This window comes from Aspergillus novofumigatus, assembly GCF_002847465.1.
Source record: "Aspergillus novofumigatus IBT 16806 chromosome Unknown P174scaffold_3, whole genome shotgun sequence".
Classification (NCBI taxonomy): domain Eukaryota; kingdom Fungi; phylum Ascomycota; class Eurotiomycetes; order Eurotiales; family Aspergillaceae; genus Aspergillus; species Aspergillus novofumigatus.
The window spans coordinates 3,172,443-3,188,442 of NW_020194276.1; the positions used below are offsets into that span (position 1 = coordinate 3,172,443).

Consider the following 16,000-nt stretch of genomic DNA (forward strand, 5'->3'; position numbering starts at 1 on the left):
GCTCCTTGGTTCACGGGGCATTTAGACGGCGTTTTGGAACGGTAAAGCAGGGAAAAGTTTTACATGTATCAACAGCGTTTCCGTTTAAGAAATGATTGCTTCTTATGGCAAGATCTCTATGTTCCATAGTTTCGCTATTGCGTAGAATTCATCACATGTACCTGTCCAAATCCGTATTCCTTGACAATGAATTGCATTGTCTAAGAATCAATACTATGCCATTTCTACAATGCGAATCTCAGCATCTACAGCTTATGCCTCTTCTCACCCGAGGCCAACTTGCGGAATTCCTCCTGCGGATACCCCTTGACGAAGCGCTCCATGCCGGCAAAAACCTCATACGTATTCTGACGGTCGAGCAGCTCCCGCTCCGGACGACGAATGAGCTCTTTGATCTTGAGCAGACTCGACTGGTTCAGATGCGTACCTAGACGATCGTCGACCTCCTCCAGGACCTTCTTAAGGAACCCCGCCGAGTCATCGGATTTACCGGACGGAGCGGAGATGACCTTGTTCACGAAGCCGGTGGCCACCAGCTCCTCGCAGGTGATCCGCTTGCTCATGATAAGCGCCTCGTTGGCCTTGGAGATGCCCAGGCGCTCGACGAAGGCGCGGGAGGCGCCGCCCTCGGTGACGAGGCCGAGGGAGGAGAATGGGGTCAGGAGGAAGGTGTGCGGGGCGGCGTAGATAAAGTCGGCGAAGGCCACGAGAGCCGCAGAGAGACCGACTGCTGGGCCATTGAGTGCGGCGACGAGGATCTTGGGGTGGTTGTAGACGGTGCGGGTGAGGTCGAGGTTGTTGACGACGAAGGTACGGGCTATCTCTCGCCGGGAGTCGCTGTTCAGGCCGCCGCCTGGCCGGGTAGAGTTCACGTCTGCTCCGCTAAAGGGAGTTAATGATGGAGGAGCAGCTGAAGAAGAAGTTACAAGCTTACGCGGAGAAGTAACGACCAGTTCCTGTCAGGATGGTGACGAAGATGTCATCTCGCTTCTCAATTTCCCGTAACCGCTCACCGAGCAGGTAGTAGAGGTCTGCATTGAGGGCGTTCAGCTTCTCGGGGCGATTGAATGTAATGATCGCGATACGATCTAGGTATGTAAGAGTGATAAGATCTTCGGCCGCCATGATGAAATACGAATAAAGGCGTTGCAGAGGTAAAATTCAACGAAGCAGTTCGGCCGTGCAGAAATTAGGAGTCCCAGATACGTGGACAAGGGGAATACTTGATGTCAACAAGCGGGGACAGGAGATCGACCAGCGACGCTCCAGATAAATACCAGATCCTTAGCTCCCTCAGGATCCGGGCTATCCTCACGCCCTCATTCCTCACGGTAATGGAGCAGGAGCACCAAACCGACTCTCATTATTGCGGGGAGGCCGACGGTCCGAGCTGGCAGCCGAGGCTCGCTGCCAGACACATTGCAGGTCAGGTGACCGGCACGTGGCCTTGTTTGTCCTGTTTGCAGGAACCGCCGATCTTCGACTCACCAAAAGTCCGTGACACTGGTGGGCCGATGGAAGTCCGCGGGCTCTGATATCAAGTTCAATGCACAAGAAGAACGCCGCATGTGTCACTGCTCGTCGGATTAGCAATTGGCACCGAAAAAGTCAGCCTTGCAATACCAAAAACTGAGCACACAATTCACTGTATCCATCGAAAACCGCATCTCCATCCAGACCATACACCTCTCTAACAGAACGCTATTCCATCACATCAATTCACAATGTCAGCCATCCTGCGCAGATTACAAGGGGGCAACCTCGAAGTCTTCAAGGTACATACCTACCCTCTCGCATTCGCTTCCGCACGAAACACCTCCCCTTATCTCTCCACTGAACCAATCCCCATTAACCCGTCTCCATAGTTCGGCATGTATGTCATCTTCCCCATCGGCTGGATGTACTACTTCGGCACAAACCTCGACGAGCGATTCAGCGTACCGGGTTTCTGGCCCACCGCCGAGCAATCGCACAAGATCCCACTCGAGAAGGAAGAGATTGACCGGGAGCTGGCTCGGATGAGGACGGTAGATGCGGTCCGGCGTGAGCGACGGTTGCAGCGGGAGGCGATGGAGGCGCAGGCGCAGGCACAAGTAGCTGCGCAGGCTGAGACTGCCGAGTGAAATTCGTATGAGGGGATGATATATACCACGTGTGGGATTTGATTATCCGGACGAGGACCTTGGGTCTTATAAACCGGAGGCTGCTAAGCTGGAAAATGGAAGGGAAGAAAAAGCATAAAGGCGTTCTGCGGGGTTCAGAATGGCCGGACATGTGTCATGGCAAAATGGCCAGAGTGGCAGTGACACATGTACGATGTATGATTGCCATTTTGTATAACACTCTTCTCTGGGCATATCAGGAGTTTCGTCTTGTTCTCTATACAATAAAGTTTTTATCTCGTTAATTGGCTGAGTCCACCTGGCTTGCTTACACGATACTGCCTTTTCGTTTTACTGCATTGGATTGGACAAGTCGTAGCACCTTCGCCTCCTCTGCTTACAGACCAAGCGTCTCCATGCTGGGCACAAATATACAGGCAATGGAAAATCATGCCAATTGGGTATCAATGTCATTTCTGCCTGGCAAGAAAAGGCTGGTTTTCAATAAACATAACAGTTAAAGGATACACAGAAGGGCAAGAAGAACTCCTAGGGTATGCGCCCGCCCGCTTCTGGTTATTTGTTCGAATGAATAGGAAAAGGAGAGTCCCTTTACAACGCCTTTGTATGCAAAAGACTGATAATAAGAATGCTAAGAATAGGAAGCTGCGACATGCTCGTCGTCTAGGAAGACAAGAGAAGACGGTACTGAGAAGCGTATGTGAATCGACTTGAGGTCATGATAATGGTAGTATGTGATCGGGATCGCACAAGAAGGAGAGATGATCACAATTCCGCGATTGGACCAGTGGCTGTTGCGGCGGCATCTTTGACCGTGTCATACACCATCTCTAGGGTTTTGGTGCTATTATCGCGGAATACCGCGCTGATAGAAGGCAGGCCCGTCGAGATGAACGGGCGTTCACCCGCCCAGTAGTAATAGAGATGGCCGTAGATGGATCTGAGATGGTCCGGGAGGTAGACGTAGACGCCGGTGACAATCATGGTGATGAGGGTAAGGAGTAGTGTGTCTATCAAGAAACAATGGTTCTTAGCAATTGCAAGCAACAGAAACGCTTCAGAGGCGTCCTCATCACTGAAGTCAATAGGACAGATAGATAGCCAACAAGGTCAATCATCCAGGGCAAAGGAAGACAACATACTAAAGATGAATTTTTCGGTAGGGGTGAGCATATATATGGCGAAAGTCACCTCATATTGATAAACCTTCAGGCGAAACCACCGAACCAAGGCAGTTGTTATCCAGAGAAGAGGAGCCATGGTGGACACCGATTTGACTTGATGGACTCTGAACAAGAGTAGACAGCTGGGTCAACGACTGAATGGTGATATTTTTTCCTTCTTATTATAAAGGAACGGTGTCTCTTTTTCCTTTTCCTGTCTGTACCCCTTAGTGATCACTTGTGCGGAGATTTTGAATTGGAGGACTTGGCGCTGTAAAGAGGCGATGATTGCTTAGGTCGTTCTAGGGTAAGGAGCAAGATATTTCAAAAGAACAGAATTGCTTGTCGAAGAAGCTCAGGATAGAATTGACCTAGTGACCTAGAGATCTCCTGGTCTGGTCTGGTCTGATTGGGAGAGTAGTCAGCGGTCGGTCTATCTGACTGTGGAGCAATTAGTGGAAATTACCAGCGAAGCGGTACCTTGGGGGTTGACAACTTCTCCCACTCAGGGGCTCAAGGGAGATTTAACTTTGAAAGTGGCGAGATTCATTCAATTAAAATGTTGAGGCCGCTCAATTAGTCAAGGACCTTAGGTTCGGCAGATAAAGATAACTGACAGGTGTCAAGATTTGAGGATAGTGATCAACCCTTTCGGTGTAGTAAACAAGTGCTGATCGAGAAGATCAACAGCTTGAGGAATTTACAGAACAAGCTGTGCGGGGACAATTGTTGACCGGGAGAAGATCAACATGTGGAGAGGTAGGTTTGATGCATAGCAAAGAACCACCAATCTTACTTACTTGATTGAGGCATACGAGTACGACTACGAAGTACAATTATACGAACTAATTTAGATATGTCGAAAGAATACCTGAGATAATATAATAAGTGGTTCAGATTTTCACTTGAACAAGGATGTTTTCTCCGACCGAGTCAGACGTTTCGATAACTGCGCAGAAGAGACCTAAGCCACTTGGTTCCACTTCAGGGTCTAGGTGCTAGCCAGATATCTGCTACCACTTTGACTGGAAGACAAGAATAGAAATCAAATTGCCCGTACTACCACTCCATACTGATATGGATTAATATGCACAACCTGAGTGTCTAGAACATCACCTAGATACCCGCAGGGCATTAGTTAGTTAAAGATATGTCCAACATAGTTATGCAGGGGCGTGCATTATCGCGGAAGATCCGAGTTTTCATAATAACAAACTTTATGGATCTGACTATCTACCTACCTCTCCTGCAGAGGACCGAGAACCCGAGTAAGAGCGTACGTCAGCCTCTGCTTGGCATCTGTAGCATCCCCAACGAAGCTATTCCCGATCACGATGATCGCTATTGTTAACGCATGTCAATATCATTAGTATTGTGCTAAGGTCTCGTCATCGTGATTCTATGGTAGAATCAGCTCCAATTCTTATACCGTAACCGTAATAGAGACTCCACACCAAGTAATCTTTCAGTCTGATCAGACAGTCTCTGCTAAACCCATCAGATTTACTTATAAAGCAGTGAAGAAAGAAGTATATTACTCTAAAGTAGAGAAGTGTACGGAGATTCCAGAAGAATGAGTCCATGTTTCCACAAGGTAGCCCAATAGCAATAATAGACCGAGAGATATGCGTAGCTTCTTAGATAGACTCATCAAGCACTGACCGCCCGCTCGACTTAACCTACCTATCAAACCAACCTCACAGACAGACAAAATGAAACAATGCCACACCCCGCGACAGCGACAACGCTCCAGCAAAGCCTATCCATCCTAAGGACCTTCCTCTTACCCAAAGCCATCCACCCACCACCCTCACTCCGCCGCTCCTTCACCCTCACCTCGTCGTCCTCCGCAAAACAGCTCCCTCCGCGCCTCAAAATCGACGATGCCGACTTGACGGTATCCTATCTCAAGGGCACCGGCCCAGGAGGCCAGAAGATTGTACGCTACATTCACTCCTCCACCATTGATCCCTCCTTGATACCATGCCCGCTCGCTAACAACCCGAACAGAACAAAACCAATTCCGCTGTCCAACTCATCCACAAACCCACCGGCATAGTGGTGAAATCCCAAGCCACGCGATCGCGGTCCCAGAATGAGAAAATCGCTCGGCAGATCCTGGCTGATAAAGTCGAGGAGGTGCTGAAGGGCGATGCGAGCCGGAATGCTATTCGGGCTGAGCGCGCACGCAAGAAGAAGGCCAGCAAGATGAAGAAGACTCGGCGGAAGTATCGGGAGTTAGAGAAGGGGGCGCAAAATGAGGAGCATGAGGACGGAGACGAGGTCAACCTAGAAGATGACGCAGGGGATTGTCCTGAGGACCAAGGAGCGCCGCATGTCTCTCGCTTGGATGCTAAATATTCTACCACCGAGGAAACTTCTGAGCATCACACCGCTGAACAGAAGCAGCTCGGATGATCGGTCGTCTGCTGTATTTCTCCCGAAACGTCACGACGGGGCTCCGTCTAGCTGCGGAATGGCCAGTCTACACTTCATCTCATTGTGCTACTGCCGGTCAGGTCTTGCACCAATCTAATGGACATAACAGACACTTTTAAGGATGAATTGAACGTCTCCTGTGTAAGCTCCAAATATTTTGTGTACTTTATGCACAAGTACAAGAGACAAGCTGGAAACTCTAAGAATTATCTGGGAAAGTTGTCATAAAAGGCATGAATGTATTAGTTGTCACTTTTCTTGTTGACTCGGCGTCGGATGCAGACCATGCACATCTTCTGCTACCGCTCATGCAATGTAACTGCTCAATACTGTCCGCGCCTCGGCTCCCAGGCGCTCTTGTACGCACGCAGAGACCCGTCCATTATGCTTCTTGTCGGCCTCCTTCAAGTATCTGCCAACCCAAGCCTTGAGATCAGCGCCCGTGTCGGGCCATGGGTCCCTGGTTTGTGGTCGCACAGTGTTCAGCGCTGTGAAACCCACTCCGAAAGCCATATCCTCAACGTCATGTTCGGCAATAATGTCATCCTTGCTGGCGGGAAGAGGGGGAAGCTCCAACAACTTCAGTAAAGCCTCACATGTGAAGCCCCATCCCTTCTTGTATCTGTTTGCAAACGCTTCTGAGTTTGCAAGGGTCTTTGTGAAAGACAGCACGGCAGTCTTGCGGTCCAGTGGACGTGCGAGTTTCTGTGTTTCAGGGAGAATGATGTTGAGATAGATGGGGGTGAAAAGGCTGTTGTTCGTCAGTATATGCTAAAGATCGGCAATACACAGATTCATCTTGACATACTCTGCTTGGACTTTATCCGTGACCTGGATAAAGTAATCCGCACTATAGCCCTTGTCGTCATGAGCGGAGATGAAGTGATAGAAGCGGACAAATCTGAGAGTGAGATGCTCGGTCTTGGAGTTTTGAAGGCGAGTGAGAATGACCTGCATGATAGAGACGAAGTACTGCTCCAATGCCGTGCTAGAAGAAGGCGTCAGTACATAATTGACAAGATCGATCGGCCCATTATCCACTTACGATGGGAAGTTTGCAACGACACTCTCCAAAAGGTCAAATCCAAAGCCTTCATTGGCTTTCGTGGAGAGCAATTTTTGGAAGATACCAAGGATTAGGACCAGTTGCTGGTTTTCCAAGATGAACTGAGAGCCACGAGGGATAATAGAAGACAGTAGACGGACAAGGGCAGGAATGTTGCCCTTCGACTCCCACATAACAGGCATGAGGATGGGAGCGATCAGGTTCTGGTAGTAGTTGGGCAGGGACCCCGAAGGGTTGGCTTCCAAAAGAGCCGCAAAGAGCTGGAAGACGTATGGCATGAATTCTGCAAATAGGTTAGCACTCAAAGATGTCCCTTAACCTCCTGTACCTTTCTGATAGCACATACCTTGAACGTCGCCTTGAAGGATATTTGCGAAAGGTGGGTAGAGCGCTTGTTCGAGCTTCTCGGAATTGGCCGGTGCAGCGAATCTGGGCGTGTCAGCTCTCTAAATCGAGAAAAGAGCGAAGAATGGAATGATCGCCATACCTAATGAATGCGCCCATTGCTTCGAAGTGGAAATAATAGAAGCGGGGGTTGCTTGGATTCTTGCTGATAACATCAGTGATGTTAATTAGATGTTGAAGAACAATGTCTGTATATGGGACCACGTCTTCTTTGATGACAATCAGGACTCTCATGGCACATCTCATCAAAAACTCATTCTCCTGCACCTTCTCAGGGGCAGGGTCCTTCTGGATCAATGAGAAAATGTGCTGCAAAAGATCTTTCGCTAGAGGAGTGACAGTGGCGGGAGCGATAATCGGTTGACCTTGGCTGTCTGCAAGGTAAAGCACTCTCTCGACAGCGATAGCTGCATAAGTATAGACAACAAAGTTCGGAGAACCGAGATGCTTGACCAGCAAAGGAAGAACTTCTTGCCACTGGTCTTTCGTGATGATACTGCGGAAGAGGTAAAGGTACTTGATGGCATCCACCTTGAGGATAGGGTGGGCACTTTCATCAACAACCAGGTCCGCAGCGAGGTTCTTTTGGAAGAAGTCGGTGATGCTGACAAGGGGGTTGGTCGCAGTGACACCGTGGCTTGCTGTGGGAACTCCCTTGGCCGCAATTGCAGAGAACAAATAAACTGCAGTGTCCTTGGCCTTCCAGTTCGTGGCAGGGCTCTTCGCATATTCAGCGAGATAGTGGTCGCTGTATCTGAGAACGACCTTAGTAACTGGCCCCTCGAATTGCTCTGCCAGCCGTCTCAAGAAGTCTGTGGCAGCCCGCCGTCTTGTTTCGCTATCCGATCCTTCAAGATCCCGCCGGATAAATTCAATAGGCTCATCTTCAAAAAGCTCCTCATCTGACTCACGCAGACTCACGTTTGGTAGGACCACCTTCTCGACGATTTGGCCAAGGGTCTCTTCTGCCTGGAAGACCGATGCATGTTCCGGCATACCCGCAACCGAAGTCAAAAATTGAAGTGCTTTGCTGACGATAATGTCGTATTTTGTTTCTTGGCCAATTGTGGTCAGGAAGCTCCACGAGCTCTGCACAAACTGACCAACATGGGAACTGAATACGTCCATGTACTTCTGCACATACAGCGTCAGAGCCTCGAAAATCCCAGCCCGCACGAATTCTAATTGGCCGGCCTCAGTGTCGTCGTCTGTATGAAGCAAGGTGTTGTCATATGTCAGGTATTTAAGCAAGAGCGAAGCTATCCCTGAGAGGTTTTCCTCAAACATGGGAGGGAGATCATGACAAGAGAGGTCGAACAGCAATTTCACCATCAGATTGAATTGCGTAAACCCCTGGATGAGATTTTCCTTGTTCGACTTGTTCTCCTCGAGGAATGAATCCAAGCCCTAATCAGATTCAGCATAATGGTCAGGTAATCATGGTGCCACGATGGTAATGGCCGAGTGAGCCATGAGAGGAGGAACTTTACCTCAAAGAGAGCCAAAAATGGGTTCCCGAATTTGTTCAGGACGTGATTAATCTCCGTATACAGCTCATTTGACTGGAACAAGGGCCTCCATCTTTTGAATATTGAATGTGCGACTTGCAGTACACCGATATTGGCGGCGGGGTTCTTTGGCTGGAGTCTTGAAACAAGATCCTAGGAAGAGTCAGTACAACTGCAGGGCGACCAAAAGAAACTGTTTGTACTACTCACATCCACAAGGGTGTCCCATCGCTCCCAGAAGTCACTATCGGCAATCACACTGACAGCTTCACCTAGCTGAGACTGGATACCTGCCGGAACAGAAATCATCAAGCTGACCAGCTCCCGCTTGATCGTCGCGACCTCGTCCAGCTGGAGTTTGTAGTTCCCATCCTCATCAGTCCAGTTTCGCTTAATAAAGTTCTTGAAGCACAGAGCACTGGCGAGGCGGGTGTTGTAGGGGTATGAAGTAGATGCCGTGATCTGGAGGAGCTGCAAAGAAAAGCCGGGTTTCTGTTCCTCCTGGCGAAGAGTTGCCTCAGCTGCAAAAAAGATCAGACAATCCATCGCAAAATAGACATACAAGCCAGACAAGCTTAATTTCCCATACCTTGTTTGTTTTGCCTTGGGTCCAAGCTTGCTTCAAGGAGCTGGGCAACAGCTCCGAGATCCGCAGCCATTTTTCGAGAAGCGGGGTGTAATTATGGTAGAGTTCACGGAGAAAACAGCGTGAGAATCTTTCAAAGAATAAGCAATTCAAGAAAAGGGGACAGAAGGAAAGGTCTGAGTAGTTGGTGCGGGCAGGAGATTCCTTCAGCCTGTCTGTACAAAAAATGCCCTTCTCAAAGCTGTCAGAGCTTAGTTCATATAAGGCAGTTTGTTTAGCGGTTGCTTTGGTTGCTTTGGGAATTTACAAGGCGGTCAGCACTGATGGCGGGGTGTTTCTGCCCATCAGGTGATGTAACGGATTAACCTTTTCCATCTCCGCCAGAGCATGTTCATCATCGATCCTTTTGAGGGGAAAGGTGTCTTGGCACACTTTTGCTTGAACGGGAACCTGATATCATTGCTTCCGGCTGTGCTCAAACAACGTCTGTTCAGGAGCGTCTCTTTGTTCTGTCGCTGGTGTTTTCATTTGAACTTTGAGAAGAAAAAGTGTTCTTGTCTATTTAAAGAGTCAGCTTTGTCTTTTGAGACATCCGTCATTGCCACTAGAGCTGTCATATCTGGATGAAGCTTTGTATTACCTTTCAGCCTCCTGATGCTGTGAACACCTGACTTAGAACTCCTTAGGAAGGGTATGTGGATCTTCTTTGACACGGCTTTGAGCTACAGCAAACAAGGCGAACCCATGTATTGCATGAAACCTTGTCATAGCTCCGTCCATGCTGATCAGTCGGTGTCCTAGATATATAACCTCTCGACTTAGACCTTGTATATACCTCCCGTCCTTGAGGACGCATGTCTCCCGATGAAGTTCCGTTACCGTCTCCTTATAAAAGTACCGCTGCAAGTTTTGTGGACGTCTTCAAAACGTTAGGTGTCTCCCGGTCCAGATCGCAATCTCCACTTTCGCTGCAGGACAGCAGTCATTCCTTGTCGCATACGACGGATGTGCGGAGAAACAATTTCCTCGTACTCGGATTTGAATCAATGCATCGTGGTAGCGTCGTTTCCAGCTCTTCGGACACTCCCGGTGCCCCGGATTTCGAAACATCTCTCAGAAATCTATCACAGACACAGAATCTAGCTCATGCCATCGACGAGGCGGAGCATGTCTCCAGATCCCTGCAGTGGTTCACTTCAGACCAATCCGTTGCGCTATGGGAGGCTGGCTCCTACCTCATCCACAATCTGGACTCGCCGGACGCTCGACGAAGTGGGTCAATGTTGATAGAGGCTGTTGCAGCCCGTCAGGATCTATCGCCTTCAGGTCGGCGTATCGTCTTTGAAGCGATTTCATGCTCGTCAGAGCCGGATGTAATACCAGCACGTGTCCAATCGTTGATATCGCTTTCGGATCACGGCAGGAAGTTGGACTTCACCTCATCGTCTATCCTTCCCATCCTTTCGTCATGCGCTGTCCCACTGTATGAGCTCATCTCGTCGGCCCGACTGAAAGCTCGTAAAGCCAAGGTTGGCAAAGTGAACGGACTTGGTTATGATGAAACAGCACTAGATGATTTGTTGCAGTTCGCTGTTGATTTGATCACGCTGCAACGGAAGCGTCCAAGCGCTGAAGAGGTTGAGTCGTTGCTCGATCAGATTTTCGTGATTTGCAAAAAGACGAGCGTTGCCGCCGACATCAAAAACTCACTAGCAGTATTCGATGCCGTCATACTCTATGCAGACGTTCCGGACGGGAGTTTTGTTCCTATGCTAGAGGTTCTGTGCAGTATTCATGCTTCCGTGAAGTCCTTATCTGGACCTACCTCGAGAGCTGTCAGAAACCTTGCAAAGTCAAGATGGCAGACAGAAATGGTCAACACCCTTGATTCATTCCTGATGGAGTCATCTGGGGAAGAGAGTCGCAATATCAACGTTTTGCGCGGTACAGTACACATTTTCACAGACTTGATTCGCGCTCACGGTCAGGATGGCATACCGCAGCTTCACTTTGAGCATCTAATGGATTGTCTCGAGGTGGTGATTCGTAAAGATGATAGTCGCTTAGAAGCAGATGTGCTGGAGTTGTGTTTGAACATTTTGGATGGCGATTTCGCTCACGTGGCTCTGGAAAGCAGCTGGTCGGGGTTTGTGAGGGTTCTCAACTCATGTTCGCTCAGAGCCGTTGGTGAACGTGAAGAGCGCGCCGCCTCAATTTCTAGTTCACAGTCGCCCCTCTCAAAAACCGGCACGTCTGAAGACGCAAAATCGAATATCCTCGCTAACGCTGTTCAAATCGCGACCACAGTCGAATCCCTCTGGGACCGTTTGAGCAGAGAGCAAAAATTGGAAGCTACACGGTTCCTGATGAACCTGTGTGAGCACACTGAGCCGTCGCAGGCTGAGCTCGTCATCAACACGACGAGATCCGAAAATCTTTGTCTCCCTTCTAACTCGGACTGGGTCAACCATTGCCAGATATTGATTCGCTGCTTTATCCGGTCTCGCAACAAGCCATCTGATATCCGAATTTCAGCCTTGGACCTCCTGAAGGAGGCGTTCTCGACCTACGACGCGTTAGTTCTTTTCGAGGGAGAGGGGTTGCTCCACCTCATGGTTGAAAAGTTTAGCGAGGAAGATGACATCTTGTTCCTAGAATCACTAGTATCTTTTATCGTTGATACGTCCGTCCTTGTTACCGACGACGCTACCTTCAAGTTCCTGGTAGATACCTTGAGTTCACCCATGAACAAGGATCTCGACAACCCCGAGCTTTTCAGTCCCCCGGCTTCCGATGCACCTTCGCCTCAACGTCGCTCATCTGCAGAATTGGCGCCCGCGCTACATCCTGCTAGCTCTCATCATCACTCGCTGGAATTGTCTCTCTCAAGCGTTTGTACCGCTGGGCTTGTCAGAATGTTCCTTAGATCGCTCAATACGTCAGCCAACAAAGCGATTACAGTGTTCGAGAAGCTTCTCAACTTCGCTCAATCCCTTGAACGACCTGCAGATTGCCGTCTGAATGTCCTTAGATTATTGTTCAGACTCCGATGTGATTCATCTGGGGCTGTTATAGTAACATCGATGTCTGAGAACGACTTTTTAGTGGACGGTTCGGGTCGAGGTGGTGTTGATAGCAGCGCTAGATCACAGACTTCTGAAAGTGCAGTTGGAGACCATGGTACAAGTGAAGAAAACTTGCGATTGGCCGCTCAAGGAAGGCAGTCTATAAGCAGGGAATCACTTGCAAACATCTTATCCAGATCCGCTGGTCGGAACACTGCAGCTCATTCCCGTTCATCGGTCTTAACTCCCCCAGTCTGGACGTTCGCCTCATCACAAGTTCTACCCGAGAATCCACCGGCTGATTCGAGTCCTTACATGTACGCTTATACGACCCCTGACCTGTCGCCTCAGTCTGAATATGAACCTACTCAAAAAGTCGCGTTGAAGGCCAACATGTGGCTGGAGACAGTCATAACGCTGCTTCTCCGAGAAAAAAATTGGGAAATCTATAGCTACGTGCTGACGCATCTAGCCCCCCAGCTTAGCAACCGAGGTCTTTTCCGCAACGCTGTTCCTCAGATCAAACTACTACGCAGCGTAATGTGTGATCAAGTCAAGAACGAATCGTTTCGAGAGCCCCCAGCATCCACGGGCGTCAAGAAAACAGACGTGGCTGGCTATATTTTCGATTGCCTCTCCGTGTTGGTCAGTTATCACGAGGTCTTCGCCAAGAGCGAGGAAGATGAGCTTGTACGCGCCTTTATGATGGGCATCATAGGATCTTGGGGTGATACATCTCGCAGATGTGTACATGCGCTTTCTGTGTGTTGCCATGAAATTCCACTTTCTGTGACGAAATCGTTGAATGGCATATTCGACAAGATGGCAAAAGTGATTACTATGTCCAATCTAGCAGTACACATTCTCGAGTTTCTGTCCCTCCTTGCACGGCTGCCAGATGTCTACGTCAATTTGCGCGAGGAAGAGATCCGAACCGTTTTCGGTATCTGCATTCGCTTCCTCCAGACCTCGAGAGAGCACCGCTTGAGGGCGGGTGACTCGTCAAATCGGCCCAGCCAGGCCTCGACACGGCTTGCTGGAGGTGTCAAAGAGATTGCAGTGACGCCAGGCGAGCCCTCTGATCCATCACAGCAAGATGGAATGTCGAGATACATCTACACCCTGACTCATCATGTCATGGTCTTTTGGTTTTTGTCCTTGAAACTCCAGGATCGGGCGAAGCATGTCAACTGGATTACCAGCAGACTCATTTTCAAGGATGAACATGGGCAGGAAAGGGTTGAAGAACAGAGCCAGGTCTTCATTGATCTGATGCAGAGAGTTGCATTCTCGGATTTGGGTGAGACTATTCCATATGAGACGTTCCCTCCATCGCCCTCGGATGGACCAGTGTCCAAAAAGTCATGGGTCGTGGGCATGAGCATAGTCACCGTGGAGACAGCTGGAGTATCTGGTTTGACTCAAATTACAAAGCGACAAGCTTCCGGAACCACTTATGCGATGTACCAGCAGCGGACAGCTCCTGTACTTCCTCATCAAGTGCCGACCTCACCTGATGCGCATGCCCATTCAGACGATATGCGCACTGCCGTGCTTCCTTCTCACGTACTACTGCAGTTGACGACCACAGCGTTTCCTACACCCACCGTAATGCAACCGATCCCCCTTCCTGACGACGACATGACTCGCAGAGCGCTTAGCATTTTTGACCGCAACGACATTGTCGATGGCCATAAAATCGGCGTCATTTACATAGACAACGGCCAAACGACCGAGTCGGAGATCCTCTCTAATACCGTTGGGAGCCCTGACTACGAGTACTTCCTTTCCGGTCTGGGAACCAAGGTACCGATCAGAGGAGCACAGTTCAACACCCAGGGATTGCATCCGGACGTGGATGGCGAGTTCACTTATGCTTGGAGAGACCGGGTCACGGAGATTGTGTACCACGTTGCGACGATGATGCCCACCGATTTCGATAGAGACCCGGCTTGTATCAACAAAAAGCGGCATATTGGGAATGACTTTGTCAATATCATCTTCAATCGGTCCAATGTTCCATTCAATTTCAACACGATTGCGTCTCAGTTCAACTTCATCAATATTATCATTAGTCCCGTGTGCCGCATCGCGTCTGGGTCTGGTGCCGCAACTCCGACACCCAGTGATTTCGAACAGACATCGTACACTGTGAAGGTCATGAGCAAGCATGGACTGCCAGAGATCTCGCCCGCATCGACTCCCAAGGTCATTTCTGGAAAGAACCTCGCAGCCTTTGTGCGCATCCTTGCATTGAATGCATCCGTGTTTTCCCTCGTCTGGAACAGTCAAGGAGGCGAGCATGTTTCCTCTTGGCGCAATCGCCTTCGCGAGATCAAGCGGCTCAGAGAACGGGCACTGGGATCGCAGTTGCAGATGTCAGAGGCCGCGGAGGGTGCCTACCCCGGTCAGCGACGCAACACCAAGCCCAACATTTTCTCCGAAGAGGTGCCTTCGCGAGTGACTCCTGTCAAAACCGACTTTGCTACCGATTGGAATGCCGCTGCAGACGCCAACATTTTGCAGAACTTGGACTTTTCTCGCTGGGGCCGTTAAGGCGTTCGTATCGGTCTCAACTCATCTCTGTCACGCCCAATACATACACGACCGCTTTGGGTGATCCAAACTAAAACAGAGAACAAAAGGATTGATGATTGAGGATTGTGGAAGGAGCGGGAAAAAAAAAAATTTGAAATGTGTGATGCCCTTTTACCTGCTTGATGATTACTAGGCTCCAGGCCTTTCTCCATGCAGTACGTTCTTTGTTATTTTAATGATCCACAACACCTGTGCCAATACCCCCTGAATGTCATGCAAAAAGTTTATTTCCTTTTTTTTTTTTTTCACCTCTTTCATTCCACTGTCTGTATATGACCTGACCTGACCTGGCTATGTCTGTATTATTTGCTTCTTGTGGCGGACTACACACGATGATGAATATGTGATGGAACACATGCCACGCCTAGAAGACAACTCAAGTGATAAAATTACTGGAGAACAATAGCATCTTTCCAGGGTAACTAGGGATTACTTTTCTACTTTGAGACTGGACATTTGTCTCGCTAAGGTGGTAGGCTTCCGCGGCCGGTGATATTATGGTTCGACACCAGAAGGCACGTTTATGAGAGCGGGATAATTGAAAAGTCTTCGTGTAGACAACAAAGTGCGTAGAATTGGATTATTATCGAGATCTGAAAGCAACATCACAAAGATGAGGAGATAAGGGAGTTATGTATAAGGTATTCGTGGGATGAGTGAGGACAGTAGTAACTGCAGTACTTACCAGTCACTATCAAAGCTTTCAGAAAGATCTTTCGGATAGTTTATCTATTTCACGATTTCTATGCCTTCAACGGACTCGTAGTCAATTGAATAGCGTCAAAAGACAATAAAGCATGCTATCGAACCTCAGCCGAGGGTATCTTTCCTTGCAAAACAATAGGAAAAGCGCGAACGACCATGCAAACAAAGAACAAGACCACCTAAACTCCACGCAAATTATGCTGAAAAATGCAAGATGCCACGCTGACGACGTCCGCGAACAGATCAAGACAGAAGCTCCTCTAAGAAACAATGTATGGATCCCTTAGGCAGATGACACGGAAAATAATGTCGAGTAAAGGGGGAAAGGTACGGATGCATGAA

General features: G+C 49.1%; 6 protein-coding genes across 6 annotated transcripts; 3 read left to right on the forward strand and 3 right to left on the reverse strand.

The window, feature by feature from the left end:
• Positions 1–56: 56 nt before the first annotated feature.
• On the reverse strand, positions 57–1,523 carry P174DRAFT_440516 (dodecenoyl-CoA isomerase). The gene is made up of 2 exons (XM_024827065.1): positions 935–1,523; positions 57–882 (listed from the first exon to the last, which is right to left on the reverse strand). The coding sequence occupies exons 1-2, from the start codon at positions 1,123–1,125 to the stop codon at positions 246–248; spliced, it is 828 nt and encodes a 275-aa protein (XP_024684497.1). The 5' UTR covers positions 1,126–1,523; the 3' UTR covers positions 57–245.
• Positions 1,334–2,537, forward strand: P174DRAFT_440517 (uncharacterized protein). The gene is made up of 2 exons (XM_024827066.1): positions 1,334–1,775; positions 1,866–2,537. The coding sequence occupies exons 1-2, from the start codon at positions 1,725–1,727 to the stop codon at positions 2,121–2,123; spliced, it is 309 nt and encodes a 102-aa protein (XP_024684498.1). The 5' UTR covers positions 1,334–1,724; the 3' UTR covers positions 2,124–2,537.
• Positions 2,468–3,773, reverse strand: P174DRAFT_440518 (serine palmitoyltransferase small subunit family protein). Its single transcript, XM_024827067.1, has 2 exons — positions 3,266–3,773; positions 2,468–3,133 (listed from the first exon to the last, which is right to left on the reverse strand). Exons 1-2 carry the CDS (start codon positions 3,381–3,383, stop codon positions 2,889–2,891), a joined length of 363 nt encoding a protein of 120 aa, XP_024684499.1. The 5' UTR covers positions 3,384–3,773; the 3' UTR covers positions 2,468–2,888.
• A 1,176-nt stretch (positions 3,774–4,949) lies between these two features.
• Positions 4,950–5,852, forward strand: P174DRAFT_503165 (peptide chain release factor family protein). Its single transcript, XM_024831139.1, has 2 exons — positions 4,950–5,225; positions 5,297–5,852. The coding sequence occupies exons 1-2, from the start codon at positions 5,007–5,009 to the stop codon at positions 5,702–5,704; spliced, it is 627 nt and encodes a 208-aa protein (XP_024684500.1). The 5' UTR covers positions 4,950–5,006; the 3' UTR covers positions 5,705–5,852.
• Positions 5,853–5,856: 4 nt separating this feature from the next.
• Positions 5,857–9,535, reverse strand: P174DRAFT_450257 (putative chromosome segregation protein Cse1). The gene is made up of 8 exons (XM_024828916.1): positions 9,294–9,535; positions 8,915–9,225; positions 8,687–8,857; positions 7,279–8,603; positions 7,138–7,220; positions 6,771–7,074; positions 6,534–6,713; positions 5,857–6,476 (listed from the first exon to the last, which is right to left on the reverse strand). The coding sequence occupies exons 1-8, from the start codon at positions 9,361–9,363 to the stop codon at positions 6,032–6,034; spliced, it is 2,889 nt and encodes a 962-aa protein (XP_024684501.1). The 5' UTR covers positions 9,364–9,535; the 3' UTR covers positions 5,857–6,031.
• Positions 9,536–9,703: 168 nt separating this feature from the next.
• P174DRAFT_405027 (putative GTPase activating protein (Tsc2)) lies at positions 9,704–15,199 on the forward strand. The gene is made up of 2 exons (XM_024824056.1): positions 9,704–9,981; positions 10,092–15,199. Exon 2 carries the CDS (start codon positions 10,145–10,147, stop codon positions 14,909–14,911), a length of 4,767 nt encoding a protein of 1,588 aa, XP_024684502.1. The 5' UTR covers positions 9,704–9,981; positions 10,092–10,144; the 3' UTR covers positions 14,912–15,199.
• The last annotated feature ends 801 nt before the right edge of the window (positions 15,200–16,000 follow it).

Excerpts from the sequence above, each read along its gene's own strand:
- P174DRAFT_440518 (XM_024827067.1), bottom strand. The coding sequence starts at position 3,383 with ATGGCTCCTCTTCTCTGGATAACAACTGCCTTGGTTCGGTGGTTTCGC. Across the intron at positions 3,134-3,265 it reads TACCGAAAAATTCATCTTTA|ACACACTACTCCTTACCCTC; the intron begins GTATGTTGTCTT and ends GTTTCTTGATAG.
- P174DRAFT_503165 (XM_024831139.1), top strand. The coding sequence starts at position 5,007 with ATGCCACACCCCGCGACAGCGACAACGCTCCAGCAAAGCCTATCCATC. Across the intron at positions 5,226-5,296 it reads GCCCAGGAGGCCAGAAGATT|AACAAAACCAATTCCGCTGT; the intron begins GTACGCTACATT and ends CAACCCGAACAG.
- P174DRAFT_450257 (XM_024828916.1), bottom strand. The coding sequence starts at position 9,363 with ATGGCTGCGGATCTCGGAGCTGTTGCCCAGCTCCTTGAAGCAAGCTTG. Across the intron at positions 8,858-8,914 it reads GATGGGACACCCTTGTGGAT|GATCTTGTTTCAAGACTCCA; the intron begins GTGAGTAGTACA and ends GACTCTTCCTAG. Across the intron at positions 8,604-8,686 it reads CATTTTTGGCTCTCTTTGAG|GGCTTGGATTCATTCCTCGA; the intron begins GTAAAGTTCCTC and ends GAATCTGATTAG.
- P174DRAFT_440517 (XM_024827066.1), top strand. The coding sequence starts at position 1,725 with ATGTCAGCCATCCTGCGCAGATTACAAGGGGGCAACCTCGAAGTCTTC. Across the intron at positions 1,776-1,865 it reads GCAACCTCGAAGTCTTCAAG|TTCGGCATGTATGTCATCTT; the intron begins GTACATACCTAC and ends CCGTCTCCATAG.
- P174DRAFT_405027 (XM_024824056.1), top strand. The coding sequence starts at position 10,145 with ATGTCTCCCGATGAAGTTCCGTTACCGTCTCCTTATAAAAGTACCGCT.
- P174DRAFT_440516 (XM_024827065.1), bottom strand. The coding sequence starts at position 1,125 with ATGGCGGCCGAAGATCTTATCACTCTTACATACCTAGATCGTATCGCG. Across the intron at positions 883-934 it reads ACTGGTCGTTACTTCTCCGC|CGGAGCAGACGTGAACTCTA; the intron begins GTAAGCTTGTAA and ends AACTCCCTTTAG.